Consider the following 23,881-nt stretch of genomic DNA (forward strand, 5'->3'; position numbering starts at 1 on the left):
GCCAATCTTGCACTTTGATGTGCTCACATGGGTCAGGAAATGCGAAGTGTGTGCGCAGATGAAGAATGACACTACTAAAAGACAAGGGTTACTTCATCCTCTCACCACTCCAGAAATTCTGTGAGAAAATATATCCTTGGACTTTATTGTAGGACTACCCAAAGACCAAGGTTGCACCAGTATACTGGCAGTTGTGGATTACCTGACCAAAATGGTGCACTTCATAGCGTGCAAACAAGTTCCAACTGCGGGTCAAGTTGCTCAGTTGTTACTGGTAAATATAGTGCGATTGCATGGCCTGCCGAAAGTAATAGTCTCCGATAAGGGTTCACAATTCACAGCTAATTTTTGGAAGATGTGGTGTTCCGCTTTGTACATTTCATCAACTCTGTCTACCAGTTTTCACCCTCAGACGGATGGACGAACGGAGAGGTTGAATCAGACACTCAAGCTGTATCTTAGATATTATGTAGACCGGAATACAGAGGCTTGGGTAGTTTGGTTATGGCTGGCAGAAATTGCATACAACAGCGCCACACACTCCTCCACGCATACTTCCCCCTATCACTGTACCTATGGCTTTCACCCAGGCTTTATTCCCTTAGTACATCCTTCTGTAGCTTACAAAGTACCTGATGTACAAGACAGAATCACAAAGATACAATGAAACTTGAAAGAAACACAAGAACACCTGAGAAAGGCTAAGCGCACCTATAAGAAAAAAGCAGATAAGCACAGCAGGCCCGAAATCGGGTACAAACAAGCATTGAAAATGCAATATGTCTCGCCTTTGATTAAGTTTAAGACATTTGCTTTGCGAATGGTATTGTATAGCAAAGCAAATGGCTTTAACTTAATCAAAGGCGAGCACTATTGCATTTTTTATGCTTGTTTCACTTTACTATAGAGTACTGATATTGACATATTTATTCCCTATATAGCCTTTGCTTTTTTGCATAGTCTGCATAAGAACCCGCTGGATCGCTATAAAAATAGGGTGGTCTTTGTCTTTCGTCCCCGGGTTTTGTTTGTTGTGCGTATTTATGGTTCCTCTCACCCTATCATTTGATTAGAAAGCTTTCAAGACAGGCGGCCAACTAGAGCTAAATTTCGGGGGGGGGGGGGGACTGAAAAAGAGTCAGAGAGACTGGGAAAGAAATAGCGCAATATGCAATGGAGAGAAAAAAGAGGGAAGAGGGTGGAGAGGAAAGATAACAAAGAGAGTGTCATAGAAATGTGGGGCATAGAGGGTGAAAAGGACACCCAAAAGAAAAAGGAGAGACTGACAGAAAGAGTTAGAAAGAAGAGGACTAGCGAGAAATTAAGAGAACACGTGAGAAGAGAGAAAGAGTTGAGGAAGGAGAGTGGAGGGAGATAGCATGATGGCGGAGGGAAAGAAAGAGGTGAAAGTAACAGAAAGAGGAGGCGAGGGACAGAAAGTGAGAGAAACGGAGAGAGAAAAGGAGAACAATAGCAAGCAATGAAAGTAACAGAGAGAAATAATAGGAGACAGGGAGGGGGTTAAAGTGCGCAGACGCCTCTCCTGACCCACGCAAGGCAGCTTCTGGGCACCCTGTTAAGAGGCTGTGCTCCCGGCTGTGAAGGCAGGCGAGAGGTGGGGGAGGGATGGGTCATATTTCATCGGGGGGAGGGAGGGGGTGCGCAGTTAGCAGGGGGGATTGTGAACGCAGGCAATGAGCCCCTGTTTATGATCACATTCCTGAGCAGTGTAGTCTGTACACAAAAACACAAGTCGAAGCATACTAGGGCACATTTCACACTACAAATACATGCGAAGAACATCTCACACGTCATCACTGATCCTGCACACACAGGCTGGATGACACTGAACTCTATCAACACGTACGACAGGCACCGACAGATAGAATAAATCTCTCTTTGTCTCACACACACACGGACAAACACATGAACAGTTAATCACCACTGTGACACAGACAGACTGAGGTACGGTTCTCAGACACGCTCAGACACGCCGAACCCCAAAGCTGCCTCACACACACGTCACAGCTGTTTCGAAAGTTGGAATGTATGGCCAGATATTCTGTCGTTGAGCTGTGGACCTTCACCGCTGACAGCAATTTATACCCAGCTAAAGATTTTACAGTTGTAAAAGTCGCAGAGACTGTAAACTTCAAGATGGATAGAATCCTATTGCAGCAACTGGTGCCTTTTTTAAAAAAAAATAGTAATCTGGTAACCATGGGAACAAAAGCAGCCAGAAGTTGTCCAAACCAGATAGGACTGTATACTGGCGACTTACTTTATCAAACAGCAGTGTACGACAAATAAAACAACCTGCCAGACATGGAATATTACACAAATCACCGCTGCCTGAACATTCACACAGTGCCCCTGCATATAGTCGACCAGGCTCCCTAACTAGGAAACAAGCCCCCTTTGTCCACGAGGGAACATATCGATCTAGCAGTACTTCTCATAGATTTGCATGAAAGGTGTAAGAGATTTCCTACAAGGCCACTGTTTTTCAATGGGCATTCACCTTCACGAACTAAGCCACGCCCCGGTGCTATGCCAGCAGTCCAAAGAAATGTCTTAAGATCAATAAGGCAAAAGCTTGCATTACTCAGAATCGGCAAGTCTGGTGGCATACCAGGCCAGAGTCGGTGTGGCACTGCAATACTAAAACAACAACACTAATTAACTCTTTGAAAGCAGTCATACCATATGCTGTCAGTACCACTAGCAAGGAAGTCAACATTTACCTCAACAATATACCACCTTATAACCCCTTAACTCCATTGCTCAAGCAATCTCCAGAGAAAGGGTGGCACCCTTTCCAGGAGCTACAAAAGCACAGCCACTGGTGGGAGGACACCAAAAGCGAACAGTCTCGACAAATGAATCTCACTTTTTTTTAAAACATAAAAATAATAAATCACTTTTCATCATATCACTCTGCTAATGTCTAACAGCCCCATTGACAGCTCTAACAATTGGTTTTTTTAAACATATGCATGTTAAAATAATTTTTTTGACCTGTAACGTCACTACACGCACCTTATGTGCAATAACAAGGAAATGGTATAGTGAAGTACATGAGTAAACATTACTATATGCTGGGCTTACACTGTACCAGCTCCCATTTTGAGAACGAATTTCAATGAAAAACACGGTCCACCATGCTGCATCAACTCAGTGTTTGACATTTTTCATAAACATCTTTTACGAGCAAGAGGAGCTGGCATTTTTTATGCCACGTCCCCGGCAGGATGCTTTCTAATTCAAAGGGGGTGTCAAAATGGATATTCATGTAATGTGACACCTCCCCCACCCTGCCATGGGATTATCGCTTGAACCCTTCCAGCCTAATCCTCCAACCTACTCATTATCATCTGGGCAGCATTAATTACTGTGCCGGACACAACGGATTGCTGGCAGAAGTGATCCCCTCCATGGAAGCATTCAAGTGACAGTATGTTTTCACTGCCTCCTCTCCACAAATGCGGGCTGCTCAGAGATGCCTGTGGGGAGGAGGACACACTAGCAGTGGCATGAGAGGGCCCCAGCGTTTACTTCCCCAAAAGTGCAAGAGGCGTCTAGGGCAGGAATGACAACAAACTGATCCATAGGGGCGGCTCAAGGAGCCGGGCGCGTTTACTTACAGGAAGATTCAGTTCCGAACATGGCTGTCCCCCAGATGCTGGTATGCAGAGGAGGGTGAGTGAGGAGAAACGAGGCTGCTATGCAGCAGGGGTTGTGGAGCCAGGACCCTGCAAAGACCGGCGGCTGTGCACCAGGACTCGGCGAGGGCTGGAGCGGAGAGCAGCTTTTTAATTGGGAATGCCTCTGTCACAAAGTGTAGACGGCGGTGAGCTGGATGTGCAAATCCCTCCCGGGGTAGAAGAAGCACTGGCGCAGGGGCACTGGTGTAAAATTAATTAATAAATGGAGCGTGGTGTCCCTAAAGTGGGCACCGCGCTCCGATGTAAACTGTGAATTATTTGGCCGCACATGCAGGGGTCTGCTGAATGGCATTATGCCAGTGCCCCAGGTTGTAGACACGCTGTTTGCACTACTAGTTGGCGGATGCATAAATAATGTAGCATGTTATTGCTGTGATCGGAAGCCCTTCTAGATCGATGCGTTAGCTGAAATGCAAACAAAAAAGTGCGTCGGGAGTTATGAAGGAGAAAGTGTCACGCCGCCGGTAAACGATCAAATCCCGGTGGGCATGGCTAAAAGGAGACAGGGTGGCAACAAGCAGCGACTGACATGCCTTGCATGCAATCATTGTACTGCCTTCGGCATAATTCGTGACCCCAAACGGCGCGCACGAATCAACACTGAAGGCGGAGCTGGGACGAGGCTTCTGGAATCGTATTGATTCCAAGAAGCCTCATAAGACGAGAGCAGCGCATGCGCTGCTTACGTCACAAGACCTAAAAATGGGACAGAGTGTGGTTGTCCACAAAAAACATTCGATTTAAAAAATACAATATATTTAATCCAAAGTTCATTGGGCCATACAGAGTGGTGAAACATATTAATCCCATGGCAGTACAGCTACCACTACCTTTCAGTTCGCGTATACATTCAGTTTTCCATTATCCTTATTAAAACCCTCAAACTCTGCTGTTAAGAAAAAGCCAGATCCAATTTGGGTTAATGAGGAAAAAGAATATGCAGTCAAAGGAATCTTAGACTCAAAGATCAAGTGCCGAAAGTTGTGGTAGCTGATAGCCTGGAAGGGTTATGAGCCAGAAGAGAACTCCTGGAAACCACCTTCGGGAGTACATGCTTCCAGGTTAACAGATTTATTCCATTTGCGTAATATGCAGAAACCATGTCTGTGTCAGTGTTCTCCTGGGAAGGGGTGTACTGTCAAGTCTCATCGGAAGAAGCCTCGTTCATCAACACTGACATGCGTAATCCTGTCAAAGCGTGACAGAGGGAATGAACTACAATTCCCATCAGCCCTCGAGAACCGGAAGTGACGCATGGGCTGCCAGCGTCGTCTTGAAGGGTTCATAATCCCTTCCAGATCAAAAGACGCTGCCGATTATTCCGTGTTCTGAGGCGGCAAGCAATCCAGGGAGAACTTCTGTTCCTGTGTGGTAAGGGTGCTAGTAGCACCACAATAGTTTCCTGGCTACCTTCTTAGTGCGGTTGGCACTTCTCAGATATATTTTCTTGGTAGTGAAAAAACACAATATATTGCATTGCACTTGTTTGCGAGTAGACTATTTTTGTAGACTTTGCATGCCCTTCCCGTTGCTGAGATGCATCCTGTAGCTCGTACGGGAAAGGGATTTACCGTTCTAAGGGTCTAATGGTGGAAAGATTTCCAGGATGGTAATGAAATCATAATTACTTGGAAAGTTCACTGCTGATTCTTTACAACATTCTTTTGGACGCTTGTTACAGGTATTTGTGATACTTATGAAGAGAAATAAGTAATACTGATTCAACCTAATGATTTTGAGCTCGTTTTGTTGTTTCTTTTGCTTTTATTAACAGGGGGTTGTGGACAGACTATGAGTGAGCTTTGCTCCACCTCCCCTGTGATAGGCTTTCCAGAACCAAGGGTATGTAGGAAGTAGAGAGCGAGAGAGATAATGGGTGTTTAGAGTATTAGTTTGGTTTACTTTAATGATTCTTTCTCTCCTCACAGCTTTCTATAGCCTTTTATGGCAAAAGGCATTACAACCCTTGTTCAAAAAGTGGAAACGTATTTTAGTTTACAGGTACATTTTGGGTATGTGTGTTCAAGACATTGTATTTCATGGACAAGAATATACTGAGTATTAGATGGTGTCTTTTTTCTCGTTGCAGATCTCCCTCCCTGCTGAACCCTACATTTCCTTCCCCCGCTAAATCACTTCAATCGTCTGTGCTACCATAGCAAGTCAGACTTGAAGCTATTGAGAGGTGGACCCTTATCAGCATCACCCCAATCCAGAGGACAAGGACAATAGGATACCGCCATATAATCAAGTAGAGATTGCCCACGTGAAGCATGGAATGTAAGAGAGGCTAAAGAATCATCTGGGAAGCTACCATTTAGAAAAACAAGGTCATTCATTCTGAAATTATCAAGAAAGACAGCCCCGGAGACGAGGGGAACATGGCGGCCGCTAGCTAGTGCCGGTCGCGAGCTCTCCTACGCCGGTGGTAGTGAAGGATTCGTAGGAAGTTAATTGTGCCAGACAAATTTAATTTCCTGAGCATGAATACAGTGCAGCGGTGTCGCAGGAGTTCGGACGACTGGTTTATTTTTGTTTTTCAAGTTGTTTTGGTTTCTTTCAGCAATCCGCGGTTACACAGCACAAACTCTGCAGGGGGAATGCTGGGAGGAGTGTGGGCGGAGGCTGCAGCGTGGCTCAGTCGGAGCTGCCGCCAGGGTAGGTTTTCCGCAGAGAAGCCTCAGGTGTTCGGCACTACGAACAGTGGGAAGTGCACTCTGGAACCCGCTTTCCCAAGTCTGCGTAACCGTGGAGATGCCGACAGGAAACCCCGGATGACCCCGGTAAGGAGGAGGGAGCGGGACTTGCCTGAGGATTGTAGCGACTTTGAAAATAGGGCAGAAAACAACGGGCATAAAGTTACTACTACTGCAAGCAAAGGAAAAAAGAAAAACGAGGGAAGGAAAACTCCGCAGTAAAATCTACGAGTGCGGTAAACAGATACACTTTAGTCTGGGGCAAGGAGGATTTGGTTGCACTCACTACCGGGAGCACCATCCCTAAGATACAGGTGGTTTCTCCACCTACACAAACTGACCAATCTGCAAGTAACTCGCCTACATTAAAACTGAGTAAAGCGCCTGCAGAAAATACAGGCCATAAACTAAACATAAAAAGACAAACAAAGAAAAAGCCTGCAAAAAATAAAATCACTCCCTCGCTACGCTCTTATTTTAAGGTACAAGCTCAGGGATCCCCCATTACAGCAGACCCTCATTCTGGTCCTGTTCTTCTCAAGAACATTTCACCCAGGCAAAAGCAAGGGGAGGAAAGTATGGCAACTGGTGCTAAAAAACCAATGGTAATTCAGATTCTATTAGAAAATAGATTCGACCCTCTAGCAAGCATGGACGAAAGTTTAGCCTTAATCTCAGATAATGTAGGACCTATGGATAAACAGAGCTCTACTGTTATTTTGCCGTCTACAGAACCTCAACATCAGGGCAGTAAACCGTTAAGGGTCACGGCTCCAACCAGTCCCTCTAGATTGGAAAATACAATGTCGGCTTTGCTAAATGAAGTCAGGGAGAGATTCGCCACATCGGAGCTTAACCAGCAATGGAAGAGAAAATTAGTTTGGTAGATAGAGTAGGGGCTATGGAATCTGCATATAAGGACGTCTCTATGAAAGTGGATTTTAATCAGGAAGAGATCCAGAAGCTGAAGAAAAGTGAATGAGAACTTAGAGACAAATTAGAAACCCTTGAAAACAATGCAAGAAGGAACAATATAAGAATTTTAAATGTTCCAGAGGGACTTAAAGGAGGGGATATTAAGGCCTTTGTAATCACTCTTCTAAAGGAGCATAACATGGATCTCGATCAAACCAAACAAGAAGAGGATGTTCAAAGAGTTCACCGAGATCCTTTTGTGCCTCGCCCAGGCAGGAAAACAGCAAGAAGGATTCCTCTCTGGAGCATTATAGGCTGGATCATATAAGAAAAACAAGCATTGGCATAGCCAATAGGTGTTGTTGCACCAAGGAGATTCTGCTGCATAACTAAATACTTAGAAGGTCCCAAAAGTAAGACCTATTGGCTATGCCAATGCTTGTTTTAATTAGTTGCCTGTTATTTTCATTTATCACTGTTTTGACTTGTCTATCCTTTGTATTGTGTTTCATTTCTTATACATGATTGTCCCGAGTTTTTCTTCTTTCTTCTTATGACTCACTGTCCTTTGTTGGTCCTCAAGTGCTGCCAATCTGAGGATTACGCACGGCGCATATGTATTTAAACTCCATTTTACACAGGTTGTTTTCAACCTATGAGAAGAAAGTTAGCGCTAAATAATCAGGTTAAGATGTTTATAATGCTCGCGATAGTATGAAGAAAGGACCACTGTTAAATATGCATCACAGTCACTGCCTTTTGAACACAATGAAATAAATAACTTGTTCGCGGCATCAATAAAGCGCCAACACGCTTTATGGACTAACTACATGAACCAGCATCCTTTGTGTAACAGCTTCACTGACAAGGGGCATGGATTAGGAAGTCCACTAAAAGGAAATAAACTGAGAAAATTGACAGCTTTGCAAGAATGCCTTTTAAACTCGATGAAATAATGAACTTGATAAAGGCAACGGCAATATGGATTAGGGAGTTCACAAAAACGAAATAAGCTGAGACGAACTGCCAGCGTTCCAGAATGCCTTCTACACTTGTTTCAGGCAATGACAATAAAAAAAGTGCACACACGCTTTAAAAACTACATGAACCAGCAATCTTTGCTCAACAACTTTATTGACAAGGGAAATGGAATTGGAAGTCTATTTATACTTAATGAGCCCAAACGTAAAGACAGCGTTCCAGAATGCCAGCCGAAAGCGGGAAGAATGATTGCAGATCGGTATGTAAAACGCGTGTGATTAATCGCGGGTGCTACAAAATATGTGATTTGAAGCGTGTGAAATAGAAGTGCAAGAGCTAACGTCCCAGTTCGTGCTTTAACCTTTAACTCAAACGCCACTATTTAGACCAAGAAAAACAACAATCCTTTTTTCAACTGCTACGGTGAGCACCAACTGGCAGCAGTAATTCCAATTAGCAAGTAAGTGCCTAGACGAGCAAATAAATACTCACACGTCAACCTATCGGAAAGCTAAAACCCTCTGGTTTTACAATAGATAACAACTCTGTGTCTGCAGACATTAAAAAAAAACAAGCCCTGATGGAACGTTTAAATAACAAGCAATGGCCGCGCGGCAGTGAAAGTGACACGGGCGTGCGGCGCTCACAGCACAAGCTCCAGATGGTGCCTCGGGCGCTGAAAGCTGCCGGCTGCGTGCGTGCACGCACACGTGAATGCAAGCGCTAGGCCGTGTGGCAGCTCTTTGAAAACCCGTACACTAAATGTCTCAGCCAGACCAGCGCATGCGCTGGATCAGGCGAGACCTAATGACTGGTCTTTCCGCATAAGGTCCGATATTTCCCGTACCACTTTGGATAGGCAGTGGGAGCTTGGTAAATATATCCAGGAGCTAAGAGATTTAGGTGCCATTGCAAACATTGGGCTCCCTACATCCTTGAGGGTTATGAGGAATAATAAGATGCACAACTTCAGGAACCCTAGTGAGGTGAAAGCTTTTATAGAGCAGATCAAGGCATAAGAGGTATAACAGTCAAGTAATTTCGACCACCAGGACGTAGGAGAGTTCATATGAGGTGTCTATAGTATACCTCTTGTTGGTAGGGAGGGTTCCCCAGGGAGGGTGGGGAGGGTGATAGGCAAAAAATCTAAGTTTAGAAAAATACAAAAAGTAGAGTCACAAGGGGTGGGGGAGCTTGTTATGGAAGCCTTTCCCTTAAGAGCGGCTGAGTTTCCCAGGTTATCATCGGTTTGCCACTCCCTTTCATGGCAGGTTTTGATAATACTAGACCTCTAAAAAAAATTAGCATGGAATGTTAGCGGGCTGAGGGTGGTACCAAGAAGGAGGAGGATTTTGGAATATTTGAAGTTAGGTGATTCTGAGGTTATTCTTATTCAGGAAACCCATCTTTTAAAAGAAGAATGGTTGGAAATCTTTAAAAAAATCAACCATGGATAGAGCACTGTATATGCACAATGCAATCTGCCACAGTAAAGGGGGTAGCCATTCTTTAAAAAAAATCTTCTCAAAGCATCATTGGTGAAACCCTTGTAGATCCATTAGGTAGATGGGTAATTGCCAAGGCAAGGATCCAGGGCGTATGGCTAGCATTTGTTGGTTATTATGGTAGAAATCTGGACGATCCCACCCCCCAACGCACTTTCTTCTTGCACTTAGTTGAGCTAAATGAACCTATTATCGTGGGGGTAGATTTTAATCTTGTTCTTGACCTAGCCCAGGACACAACCTCTAAGAGGGCAGCCGTAGCTGTACCTAAAATGAGAACAGCTCTGAAACACATAATCCAGGACCTAGACCTTGTCAATATTTGGGCACTTAAGGGCGTGAAGATAATTTCATAATAAAAAACACTGTCACCGATCCAGGATTGATTTCTTTCTGGTAACCTCTGCAATAAGTAATCATACTAAAAGTGTTACTCATATTCTGGAACATCTATCCGATCATTCGGCATCTCTCTCTTTAACTTATGGTCAAAGATAAGGCACCGGAACTGCGCTGGACTTTAAATCGATCCATACTTTTAGATGTTTCAGTAATTGACAACTTGAAAAAGTCAACAAATGAGTTTTTTCTCTTTCATTAAATAAGGTATGGGACACATATAAAGCCTATCTTAGATGCATCCTAGCCAGCTTAAATGCATCGCAAAATAAAAAGGTCAAGAAGGAGATTAAATCTTTAGAAGAATCAATCAAAATAATATAGGGCAATATAGGACGCACTTCAAATGTATCTAGTAGAGTGCACTTAGAAAACGAGTTAGCAAAAGCAAAGGCCAATTTAGCTGACTACTTGGAAGTTAGGGTAAAACAAAAATGGGAAGCAAGTAAACTTGCTAATTATGAATACAGGGAAGGATGTGGCAAACTTCTGGCCTGGAACGTTAAAGCTAACCAGGCCAGAAAGTTTATTAAAGAACTAAAATGACAATCCACAGGTAATATTATCTCTGAGGACTGGGCGATCAAACAGGCATTTGTCCAATTTTTCAGGATTTATATACAGAAGATATAGATACGAATAAGGATCATATAACAGCGTTTTTTCGCGATTTGGATCTCCCACTCCTCAGAGAAGAAACTAGAGATGAACTGTCTGCCCCCTTTACATTAGCAGAAGTTTATAGCGCAATAAATAGCTTAAAAAAGGGTAAGGCTGCAGGGCTGGAAGCTCTCCCAAATGAAATCTATTACCTCTTGAAAGAAGAGCTGGCCCCTGTATTGCTCAAACTTTTTAATTCAGCTTATATTCTAAAATAAGAGCTTCCTACTTCTTGGGACTTAGCCACTATAATCATTCTTCTTAAGTCCAATAAGAACCCAAGGGCTTGTGAATCGTATAGGCCGATCTCCCTTCTTAATAGCGATTATAAACTACATACACGGATACTTACTAAAAGGTTAGATCGGATGGTAGGTCATAGCGATCAAAAGGGCTTCATGAAGGGGAGGCATCTACACGATTTGACTCACAAGTTAATAGGCACAATAGACCTGGCAACAGAATACGGTAGACCCCCAACGGTGATGACATGCGACGCAGCTAAAGCATTTGATAGGGTCAGCTGGCCCTTTCTCCAAGAGGTGATTCAGCGTTTTAATTTGGGGCAAACTTTTGTGTCCGCAATTAAGGCCCTTTACAAAAACCTATCCGCCCGAGTGCTAGTAAATGGGAATCTCTCCAAACAAGTCAAGATTGGAAGGGGATCCAGACAGGGATGCCCCCTTTCTCCTTTGTAATTCAATTTATATATTGAGCCGTTGGCTAATAAATTAAGAGCATGTAGGAATATTTTACCATTCTCTCGCGATTGGGTGGGAAAAGAAGATAGGGCTCGATGCTGATGACTTGATGATCTTTACGGGCCACTTACACCTGTGAATAACAGCTATATGGTAAACGTTAGAGAGTTTCGGTAAACTATCATGTTATGCTGTCAATCCATTGAAAATGGAGATCATGCAATGGAATACAAACTACCAGAGTGATTTAGTTAGACAAAATATCAGATATTTAGGGATTGAAGTGGTCCAAACGCTGGAGTTATTAGCAAAAGCGAACAAGGTTACTTTCAAAGTCAAGAAACAATTACAGAGGGGAAACTCCTTACCTTTATCTTTTTTTAGGCAACGCTCAAAAACAGAAGAGGACATCTTGCACGCTGCTCTAAAGCACAGCGCCAAGAAGACTGGCAGCCACCCAACCTCAACCTCTGGTGACTCCAATGAACTAGAGTGGGAAAATTATTTTGTTAGTGCCGAAATGGATGACAATGGAAACTCTGAGTATGCAGGATTTGTGAACCCTGTTTTAGAACTGTCAGACACACAGACATCTGAAGTTGACCAGCAGGATATGTAGATGTAGCTGGTGGAAGAAAAACATGGAACCCTTTCTGAGCAATGACCAACTACAGTCGAACGGAATGTACAAATGTTTATTCTGAGCCTTTTTTTTAATAAGAAGAAAACTAAACCATGCTGTAAAAAGCTCATTAGTAATGAATGGCAATGACACAATGTATCTGAATTAATTCAGAATTAAGTGCAATTTCATCATTTACATCTTAACTTTTTAAAGATCTTTGGGTACTGTAGTTCTATCACATATATTTCTAGATTACCTGGGTTTGTTATTAAATTATCTGCAATAATACACAACACAATCCTGCATTGTGTTTTTTATTTAACTTTTAGGGTCCCATTTCTAGTAGAAAGGTGTGCATTTTATGAGTTTTTCTAGTTGAAAACTGGAGCACAGTGGAGCAAAGTCCCCATCTAGACTCGATATTGAGTTAAAGAATTAAGATAATGTTGTTCAATGAGGTGTTTAATTGTTCACTCTCTACCCATTGGATCCTTTTCTCTTGACTGTTAGAACATCTGTCTCCTTAAGTAAGCCCAGCTAGAACCAATTTAAATGTGTTTTTTCCTTAGACTGATCAAGGTGCATCTGTAATGTGAGTTTTTCCCTCTGGCACTTATGTCACGAAAGAACATAAGTCAGGTAGTTCTCCACTGAAAGCTGTTGAGGTTTGGCAAAGCTAATAGCCTGAAATCAAGAGATCACACTGTTTGTTTCCAACTTAACAGAGAAGCTGAGTATTCATATATTCAAATCAAATGTGCTCAACCCCCAGTGAAGGTCTATACATCTGATTACCAAAGCTCTTAATGCACAGACAGGAATAGATGCCACTCTAATTCTGGTCATTTCCTATATCCAGCTGCCTCAAATCACCCTTTTCTACAGAAAGACTGGGGTTATTTTGGACTCTGGTGAAAGTTCTGCCTCTGTTAAAATCCCTTCTTTCTGGTCACCTGATTTGATTAGCAGATTGATTGAGGTGCCCTTGAGGTAATGCTCTGCCTGGCAGAAAGGCTTCTTTTCAGGCAGGGAGTACTGAGCCAAAAGTTAATGCTGTTTCGAGTCATCCACTCTCTGTGGCCTATGATATAACCGGTATTCCCAGCGGATGAAGTGCATAAAAGTATGAGAATTGTGATCCTGAGTGCAGTGGGGGCACGGTAAGAGACCTGGTTTAAGACTATTATTCTGTAACTATGTTGATGGCCATTCACCTTCAGGTAATTGCATATAAAATATCACACACGCACCCTAAATGAAAAATAAATTCAAGATAATCTTTAACAATAAAAAAAGATGTCCATTCTACCTAAATATACCTTCTTATTCAATTCAATTCCCTTAGAATTTAAGAAGGATTTGATAAAGAAAGTACAAGGACTCTTCTCCAGCTTCATATGGGGGAATAAAAGACCTAGAATAGCCTGGCAGAAATTTAGGGAGAAAAAAGACAATGGTGGTATAGTAGGCCCAGATCTTCTGCAATATCAAAGAGCTTTTCACTTAAAAATCTTCAGGCATGATGGAAAACGAATACGTAATCAACTGCTAATGCAAAGTACTGTTCTGAACGAAAACAATAAAATTCTTTAAAAAAGAAAAAAAAAAAATCTTCAGGCAATTGCTGAAAGATACCCCCAACCTTTCACCACTTTAGAGCACTTACAGCTAGCCCTCCGGATCTATCCAGTTTTTTTCTTTCAAATTTGTAGACCCCAAATTTTTTTTTAAAGTGAGACTAAAGTCTCTACAGGCGGCATGTTAAGTATGGTAACAAATCAGGGTAGTATTACATATCCCATATTATAGCTATTATGCCCCTATCTGGAGATCTCCTGGAACACCGGCCTGCCTACAAGACTCTCTTGCGGCTCTTATAAAAGAAAAAGGAATGTTTAGGTGGGGCAGTTGTTGGAGGGTGTGGATTTAATTTCTTGGCAAAAAATCCAAGAGATTTCAGAAGGCTCTGTCTCCAAATTCAAATACTACCAACTATCAAGTTGGCTTAAAACGTTAAGAAAAGGAGGAAAGGGAAAAAAGTTTAATGAATCTAAAATATCCCTGCGCCTTCTGGGACAAAAGGAGGTTTCACTATGGTATTGGATGTTGATACAACCTCTAGAAGACCCACATGCTTGGTTTAAAGTGACTGAAGGAAGGAACTGCCGGCGTACGATCTCGATGCATTATGGCAAGTATCTTTATCTCTTTTATGGTACTTTGTGAAATCTGCACCTCTAAGAAAAAAACACCTCTTCACTATTCACAAGGCAAACTGGACCCCCCGAAGATTGGCAAAAATGGGCTCGCAAGATAGGAGGAAATGCCCAAAGTGTGGTGAAATAAATGCAGATGAAGCACATATGTTCTGGCGGTGTCCTTCCATCCAAACATTCTGGGAGAAAGTGGGCATAACGCTGTCAGATATTGTGGGTCAAGAAGTAAAGGTGAGTCTTGCACTGGTTATTTTGGGGGTAATCCCAGTTGAGGAGTACATCATCAGTTTATCTAAACAACTTAAAGCATTTATTTTTACCTTAGTTCTTTTGGCGCCTAGAGAGCTGTGCATTAAATGGATTTTACCTGTACCTCCTCTTGAATGTGAGTGGGTTAACTCAATACAAAGAATAGCTAAAATGGATAGGGCAACTCAGTCCAATGATTATCAACAATCAGAAATACAGGTTGTTCGAGTTTACACTGGAGTGTCCAAGACGGATTGGGACTTCCGGCGAGGCAAATTTGCAAGCACCTGTAGACCTGGAGTAAAAGGAAGGACAACAAGGTTGGGAGATCCCGAGATGTTAAACATCCCCTCCTTTTTGGAGTGATCGGGTATCTTACTTTTCAGCTTGTACGCGAGAAAGTCGGAATATTCCTTTATCTCCATTACAAACTGATTACACAAATGAGAACAAAAAAAAGAAAGACAGCCCCGCCTATCAGATCTTATATGGTCGGGCACTGATGATTCAGGGATGGTCCATACATCCTCCAAATCTTGGTTACAAAAGGCCATGGAAGAACAATTTGAATTTTGGCATTGAAGTCACCCACCATCAATATCAAAGTGCACTCCTCGAAATACTAGTTTTATGCACAAAAGAAAAAATAGATTCAACCAGGGAATAAGACGCTCGCCCAGGAGGAATATATGCCAAAAAAAGGGATGAAACCCATGCAAAGTTTAGATGGATGAAGAAAAACCACTGGATTCCTTTTTATAGTGCAGCTGAGTAAGATAGCTAGGCCTCCACTTGCATGACCTTTATTAAAGGTTTTGCTGCACAACAAAAAACAAAACAAATCTCAAAGTTAAAATCCTCACAGCTCCATGTTTCCTGAACGCAAATTGTTTTAGGATTATGTATCAATTAGGAATTACACTTAGAGTTGGGATTTCCAACATCTGCCAGGTTCCAGGACAAGTTTTTCGAAGGGGGCTACCTCCGCAACATAGAGAGTATTGGATTTTCCTTTAAGCCATTCAATGAGCCAGCTACCCAACTCCACAAGGACCTACAATATTAATCACTCTTTTCCCCCCGAGAAGCTACCAACCGAGATTTTTATATCTTTCGGATTTATAGCTCCCCTTATATTAGATAACACTCTACCTGGCTCCTGGCAGTCTTTCCTATGGGATTCAAGTGGGCCGAAAATGGCTCCTCATATGGGAAAACATCAATCGCTTTTTTCCAAAAATGATCAACATTAACCAAAACTAGCATTGCAATTATCCCCGAGCTAAATGTGAATCTAGAGTTTGGAAGTCCACTATAAGGATCTAAGTAAACCCGCTCAATATCTTTACTTATTAGCAATCGCAAGTCCTATATTTCAGATAGTAACTGAAAAGGGAGCTTCTATTGGGTGGACCTAATTCTATATCAAACAATGAAGCAAAAATCTAAATATTAAACACTTGTCCTGGTCTATGTTCTACACATGCATTATCACTTAACCTTGGGACAATCCCAGACTCTGAAATTTGCCCTGTGCAAGAAGCAAGGTCAGGTCCCCCTTCCAAAAACCTCCCTTGACTAGGATCAATACATACAGGGAGAGTATCCCTGCTAGGAAGAATCGGGAGGACATTATCCACAACGTGCCCTACATATAGCACAACATTGTGAGTCTTTACTGCTGGGCTCACCAAATCATGGTCTTTCCCGACTACATGGGTTGCTAAAACCGGGTCAATACTTACTTTGTAATTCTCTGAGGTATTTCCCCCCATTATATCTGGCTATCCCTATGTCCTCCTGCCCTTCCATCTCCCATAATCCTTCTCTAAGGGGTCATCTATTATAGTAGTGGGAGGGGAGGATTTATCTCCAAGCACTTCAAGTACTGGCAGTCATCTAACTAGGTGGGCTTAGGTTCATTTCTATTTTGGAGCGCGGTCAAAGCCTCTAGCTCCTCGGATCACATAGGGAACCTTAATTTTTTGGGTTTACGGTTTGTAATACGCTGAATCCTGTTCTTCTCCCTCCATCCTTTTAATCCATTACTTTCTATGAGAGGGGCACCCTCCCTGGGGGGGAACAGCATCCAAATTATCCCTGGGCCATTTGACATGGGGTCAGAACATATTGGTGTTCACTTTTTTGAAAATGGGGTAAACCTGCAGCGGGTTCATAAGTACTGTTACATTTGTGTTTCCTCTGGGACCAACATGCAAATGGTCCCCTAACACTTGATTTTTGGGGGTGGGACATGAAGTAGGGCTATATGTGGGCAATAATATGGGAGAGACCCCCTTATCATCCCAAGCCTCCACCTGGATTCCGATTTCCGACACCCCTATATTTGTCTAGCTTGCCTGAGATTTAACATCAATACCCTTTTCTGCCTTACTTAAATAGGGACTAGCAGTGAAAGAATATCCAGCATATCATCAGAATTAACGGTGGATTTCTCAAGCAGTGTTAAAATACATGATAGAATCCTCTTTAGTTCATAAAGTTTGTCAAAATTGTCCCAACCCAATCCGTTGTCCCCTTTGTTTAATAGTTGCCAAGAATCTTGTACCCCTTTATTTGGAGACACCTTAGACTTTGACAGACCTAAATATTGCGCAAGAGGCACACTAAAAGGGTGCTACTAAACAAACCTGGCATGCGGGGGCAACTAACATGACTATCCGATGATAGTCTCAATGCCAATTCCTGGGCAACTTGCATTTTCAGATTATCCTCCATTGCTTGTTTTTTTCCATCGGTATGGCTATGTCTGGCATAGTATAATCCTCCAAGTCCCCAGGTTAAGAGCTGCAGTCTACGATCTGTAGTGTTTGTGGGGGTCCTTTTAAAGGAAAAATGACCAGATGATGGCTCTGCAACGTTCAAACAGGCAGTTTTATCGACCGAGGTCAACAGCCCCACAAATATGAACAACAACTTAGAAGCAACATTTATTTCGGTTTCAACCTTGCTATCTTCTATAATTATGTCCATTTCCATAACTTCGACTGCTGTCATTAAAGAACGCTCATCAATGGCCTGAGTTAGAGGAATTACTTCCCCTGTATTCTGATAAGTGAACTTTGGGTAATGTGCGACAGTCAGTTCGGAAAGTGCAGAGCAATCACCTGCCTCGTCTTCATTAGCTACACCTGAAGCCACTCCCGGATCCTTCTCCTTTAACACTGTGCCCCTCGGGCCCTTTGAAAACATCAACAACACAGTGGGATGGGATTTCAAGTATGACAGATGACCCCGGGGTTTCTTTCACCTGATGGTTTTTTGTAATTTGAGGGGGCTGGTGTGATCGGATGTACATCTAGCTGCCCTGGTGCAGACCCTGGTGACCCTGCGGATGATCCTGAAAAGGCGACTGAACGCCCTGAATGCAGGCACTTGGAGGGCATCACCACAAATTTTGTGGGTTCATAAACAGTAACTAATCTTGTTACTAGTTCGTGGATATCCACGCTAACAATGGTACCACAAGCACCACTAGCGTAACCACTCAACGATTTCCAAAAGGGGAAAATGAAGATCCCCAGAGAAAGGAATAATAATGGCTGGTCACTGGAATCACTAGGAGCACATAAAACACATTTATGTGGACTCCCCTTTTGTGGCCCACTTACAGCCCCGGTAAGTCCTTCAAGTGGATGCAGATAAATACAAATTACCTCACAGTGGATAAGGACCAATATTTGAGTAAAGAAAATGGTAGAGGTGGGCACGTATGGAGGTAAGCAGGCAAGCAGGATAACAGGTGAACAAACAAGCAAGCAAAAGGGCGAGCCGAGACTGAGCAGAGCTCACCAGGCCATCCCACAACCCGCACCTAGTCCTAGCTGGGCCGTCTCCGCAGGGGGGGTGGGCCGGGCTTGCTCTCCACAGAGTGTTGCTACGCCCTCCACACTCAGTCTGCTCACCTTCTTCTTACAGGCTGACCCCCTGATCAGGAAACTTGGAGGTATGGGGGGGGGGGTCCCAGCTTCACTTGCAGCTCTGGCAATGCTCCCATATCTAACCAGATCTAGCCGGAGAGCCAGGTAGCCACCACAGAGCACCTGACACCACCAGACTCCACAACCAACAATGGCAGCACAACGGTACCACAGCCACTCCCAAAGAGTCTTAGATGAGTGGCCGGTGCGTAACTGAGGCTACCGTACCGCGCACTCTGGTGGCACTATGGTGGCTGTTGGGCGCGGTCACCGTGGGCTGTAATAGCGGGCCGCGCTGGCCGGGCTACAATGGCCGAGCCCTTAAACCCTCAATTCTCGGTGACTCTCGGCGGTGGAGGTGACGGCGATGACGGCTACCCACTATACGCCACTCGCTGACCCGCAGTCCGCCTCCTCCTTGCATCCCTGCGTACCTGCATAGAAGGCGAAAACCTTGCTTAGGCTCTTTTGTAGCCCAGTCCATATTTTTGTGCCAATGTGGATCACTGGGCAAGCACGAGTCTCAATTCAGTAGTTTAAAATAGAAGATTGATGTGGGAACTGGTGCACTGTGTCCTGCTCATTCTGGTTCATTCGTACTAGAGCTGATACCAGATTTTGTCATGTTGGAGTGCCAATGTCCATGTATGGGTGTGTGCTGAAAAATCTGCTGTTCAGTAGTATATTCATGTGAATCAATTTGTGCGTTGGTTTCTGTTGTATCCATGTGGAATTGGTCAATGGTGTCTTTACTTGCCCTTAGTTTGAAAAGATAACTACTCTTGGAGAGCAAATATTCAGCTTTTCAATACACCTATACAAAAGCATTCACAACATACCTCTCTACCAGTCTCGAAAGTGAAAACCAAAGCAAATGCATATAAATTCCAAGTATAATTTTAAATTAAAAACAAGTCCATAAGTATATAGATCAAGTCACATTAAAAACAATAAAACCTCTAATAGTTTCACACAGTGTTAAAAAACATCAAAGGGAGATATAATTTAAGACATATATATTTGTCATTTACAATGGTTAATTCAAAAGAATCAATAACAGTATTGACATAATTTGATCTTATATAAGCAACACTTTGTTCCTCGAATATAATGAGATAATTCATTGTCCTGAAGAAGGTGGCTTCATTCTGCTTTTGTACCACTGAAATGCATTACTTAGGGATCCAGGTGACATGGGAGCCAGACCTAACCTTGAGTCTCAATCTTCGACCACTCACCAACACAATACAGACCGATCTAGACAGATGGACTAAACTGCCACTCAATGTGCTTTGTAGAGTGGCTATTTCCCCATACCTAACTACTAGTTCGCCACCATAACCTCTTAGGCAAGGAATTTACTCTGGTCCAACAAACCTCCAAGGATTTCTTTTGAAAAGTGTGCGATCTACCTATGATGAGAGACTAGCAATGACAGCCATGCGCCTTTATTACTGGGCAGCGCATACCGTAGTGGTGGGCAGACCTCACCTTCAGGGTAGAGATTTCACTGATCGGCTTTCACAATCTTGTGCTGTAATGTGAGTGATTACTATATGCCTATAATAAAACTAATAAAGTGTTGATAAAAAAGTTTTTTAAAAGGTGCTATCTATCAAGACTTTTCTGTGGCTGTCCAATTTTCAAGATCTGCTTCTACGGTTTCTAAGAGCTTATAGATGTGCATGCATAAAGTATAAAGTGTGCATAGATATGATGAGCAGCATATGTAGAAATATGGGACATACATGCATACACAAATTTACCTAACACAGTATCCGTACATTTATACACATACAAACCAGCTATTTCTGTAATCCAACTCTATTTCGGTGGTGACAGATAGAACACAAATCCTGGCCCACGCACAACAAACTGGTGGAGGTAAGACCATCAGTTTTTGGCTTTACATGTCCGGTTTATATCCCCAGCATATGTCATACTTAAAATAAATATGTGCACTGAATGCTGGCACGCACACTGACAAGTATGGATCTCCAATTACACAAATGCATTGTCTCCTTTGAGTGTGCATCCACAAACATACACACACCCTCACAAGACACTCCTTCAACACTTACATTTTGCTGTAAAGAATGCCTGTGATTCTCACCAGCAAAAGACACACAATTGATGGACAGGATGCAGAAAAAATCAAAACATTCACCCCCAGTCAAGAGATCTGGGTTAAATCCATCATTCTTTTGCTCACTATGACACCCCAGTTTAGACCTGGCCATATGCAAATCAGTCTTGACCCTGTGCCTCATTGGAACAGTCCACCCGAACTGCCAAGCCAGGTCCTCCCTGGACCGGAAACAAGCATCCCAGGACCGGTTTCGGGGTTTCACCCCTCTTTAGCCAGGATAGCTTGATTCCAGTGGCACAGTGAGCCCGGGACCCACGTCTGGGCATACACGGCACACTTAGGGCGAGAAAGCAAAAGATACTCAATTGATGGACAGAATGCAGAAAAAATCAAAACATTCACCCCCAGTCAAAAGATCTGGGTTAAATCCATCATTCTTTTGCTCACCATGCCACCCAAGTTTAGACCTGGCGATATGCATATCAGTCTTGACTCTGTGCCTCATGGGAGCAGTCCAGCCCGAACTGCCAAGCCAGGTTCTCCCTGGACCGGAAACAAGCATCCAAAGGACCGGTTTCGGGGTTTCACCCCTCTTCAGCCAGGATAGCTTGATTCCAGTAGCACAGTGAGCCCGGGACCCACATCTGGGCATACCCGGTGCACTTAGGGCGAGAAAGCAAAAGACACCCAACTGATGGACGGAATGCAGAAAAAATCTAAACATCCACCCCCAGTCAAGAGATCTGGGTTAAATCCATCATTCTTTTGCACACCATGCCACCCCAGTTTAGACCTGGCCATATGCAAATCAATCTTGACCCTGTGCCTCATGGGTACAGTCCAGCCCGAACTGCCAAGCCAGGTCCTCCCTGGACCGGAAACAAGCATCCTAGGACTGGTTTAGGGGTTTCACCCCTCTTCAGCCAGGATAGCTTGATTCCAGTGGTACAGTGAGCCCGGGACCCACGTCTGGGCATACCCGGTGCACTTAGGGCAATAAAGCAAAAGACACACAATTGATGGACGTAATGGAGAAAAAATCAAAACATTCAACCCCAGTCAAGAGATCTGGGTTAAATCCATCATTCTTTTGCTCATCATGCCACCCCAGTTTAGACCTGGCCATATGCAAATCAGTCTTGACCCTGTGCCTCATGGGAACAGTCCAGCCCGAACTGCCAAGCCAGGCCCTCCCTGGACCGGAAACAAGCATTCTAGGACCGGTTTTGGGGTTACACCCCTCTTCAGCCAGGATAGCTTGATTCCAGTGGCACAGTGAGCCCAGGACCCACGTTTGGGCACCTACTGAAATACACCCGCACACAACATCAGCAGTTCAAAAGCTCAAAGGAGCCCTGCGTGGTCTAGCAACATTCTTGCATACCTGTTAGGCATATGGGTGAAACGTCATTAGTGCCCCAAACTGCCTGTGGTATCATGAACACGGATGCAGTAGTCGAACATCTGACAGAACACACTCCGTTCTTACAATATACTTTAAAGCGCGAAGAACAGTCTTGTATGCAAGAATGTTCAGCCACTTTTGTGATGCACACTAATTAGTGGTGCATGCGGTGCTCAAAGTCATGCCATGCAAAAAAAAGTCCCCTTTGTGGTAACATAAAACTGGCATAAAAGAACATCATCAAACAGCACTATCTTCCCATTTCAACAAGCAAATGTAAAACCAAGATGTCTGGCTGTAATGAAGTAAAGCACGCAAACAGGCATGCACAAATTCTGTTTGCATGAGTTTACCATATTTAAGCTATAACTATTAGGCCTGGCAACAGTTGGTATCTGTAAGGGGCAACTACATTGACCTGTCTCATTCAAAAAGTGTATCCCTCTTTAGAGAAAACAGAGTGCAATGAAGAAGCCTTGGAATAGGAGCAATCAAATAGCCAGTACGTAATAAGACTATTAAAAGGCTGGATCAATAACAGAACATCTACTTGAACACATCCTTGCATATAAGTATAAATGTACTGGGTATATGAAGTCAAATTCACTATAAAGTAATGAAGCTCTGTACATAGTGATTGGATAGATGACATGCAGTATATGGGAGCAAAGCTCTGTAGAATAGTTCTACCCTTTTCATGACAGTCTTCTCTACTGTAGTAAGAACATAGAAAGACCAAGCCATTGTCGTAAAAGTGCACCAAACAAATTGTCAGCACATACCTTTGGTAACATTATGGAGAACCTTAACCTTCACCCAGCGACTGAACTGGAAATTGTTGTATCTGTCGTTTACTCTGCAGATGTATACATGGCTCTCTCTTGCTGTGATGCGAAGTTCTGACTGAGTAGCTCCAGGAATCTGGCAACATGAGGACTGCAGATAAGAATACAGCGGACATCAGCAGAGTAGTCATTTTCAAGAAAAGTTTGTTATATTAGAAGCCTGCATACTCCATAACAATATGACACGAGCATACAAACAGCATCTTGCATAATGGAGCTGGTAGATTCTGATGACCTCAGGGCTTTAAAAGCCGCAACAAAAGCACCAATAAATAGAAAAATGTCACTAGTTAAGTAAAGTACACTTTCTGCAAATTGCTACTGAATTAGCCTACCTCCTGTGACAACTCCCTAATTTTACTTCTTTAGTAAACAAGGAATGTCCATACCTCAGAAAGCAATCCAGTTGCCTCAGCGTACTTGTTTGTAAACCTAGCTTGGGCTTGCCATAAAACAACCTCTTTTGTTATATTCCATATAGGTACTATAATATAGGCCTCGGTAAACTTGTTACCCTTCACCTATATTCTCTCCCTACATTACACTTGTCACGGTTTACAGGGACTGCACATTTACCTAGATATTACACTGCATTCAGAACGCGGGTTTTCCCTAATTCGAAATCTCATACATTATGCATGAGGGCTCTTGGAAGCACAGCAGGACTGCCATCTCCTGTATAAAATCTATGTACTAAGTTCATGCCCGACGTCATCCTTAGGCCGACACAGTCATACAGCAAGGTAGGACCCCTGGGGAGACCTAGGGGTATATATACATCACGTCTTGTTAAGATAGTTAGAGGAGATCGAGACTTCGCGGCCGAAGCACTGCCCAGAGACGCTGAGGTTCCTGCATGCAGACACTCCAGCTCGTAGTGGTCTAACATCCCTCGCTTGGTGTCCAACTCGAGACCGGGACGAGGTCCC

At 43.3% G+C, this 23,881-nt stretch overlaps 1 protein-coding gene across 3 annotated transcripts in view; it reads right to left on the reverse strand.

Annotated features, from left to right (window-relative positions):
- LOC146859938 (mucosa-associated lymphoid tissue lymphoma translocation protein 1-like) overlaps positions 1–23,881 on the reverse strand; it is a 1,299,471-nt gene that overhangs the window by 646,704 nt on the left and 628,886 nt on the right. For 2 of the 3 annotated variants that reach the window (XM_085643681.1, XM_085643682.1), the window contains one exon: positions 22,890–23,043. In XM_085643681.1, the coding sequence (XP_085499807.1) occupies positions 22,890–23,043 (154 nt within the window). The remainder of the gene's footprint in view (positions 1–22,889; positions 23,044–23,881) is intronic. The other variant, XM_085643683.1, reaches the window with a different exon arrangement.

The sequence above is a fragment of the Triturus cristatus genome, chromosome 3_1 (assembly GCF_964204655.1).
Source record: "Triturus cristatus chromosome 3_1, aTriCri1.1, whole genome shotgun sequence".
Classification (NCBI taxonomy): Eukaryota; Metazoa; Chordata; class Amphibia; order Caudata; family Salamandridae; genus Triturus; species Triturus cristatus.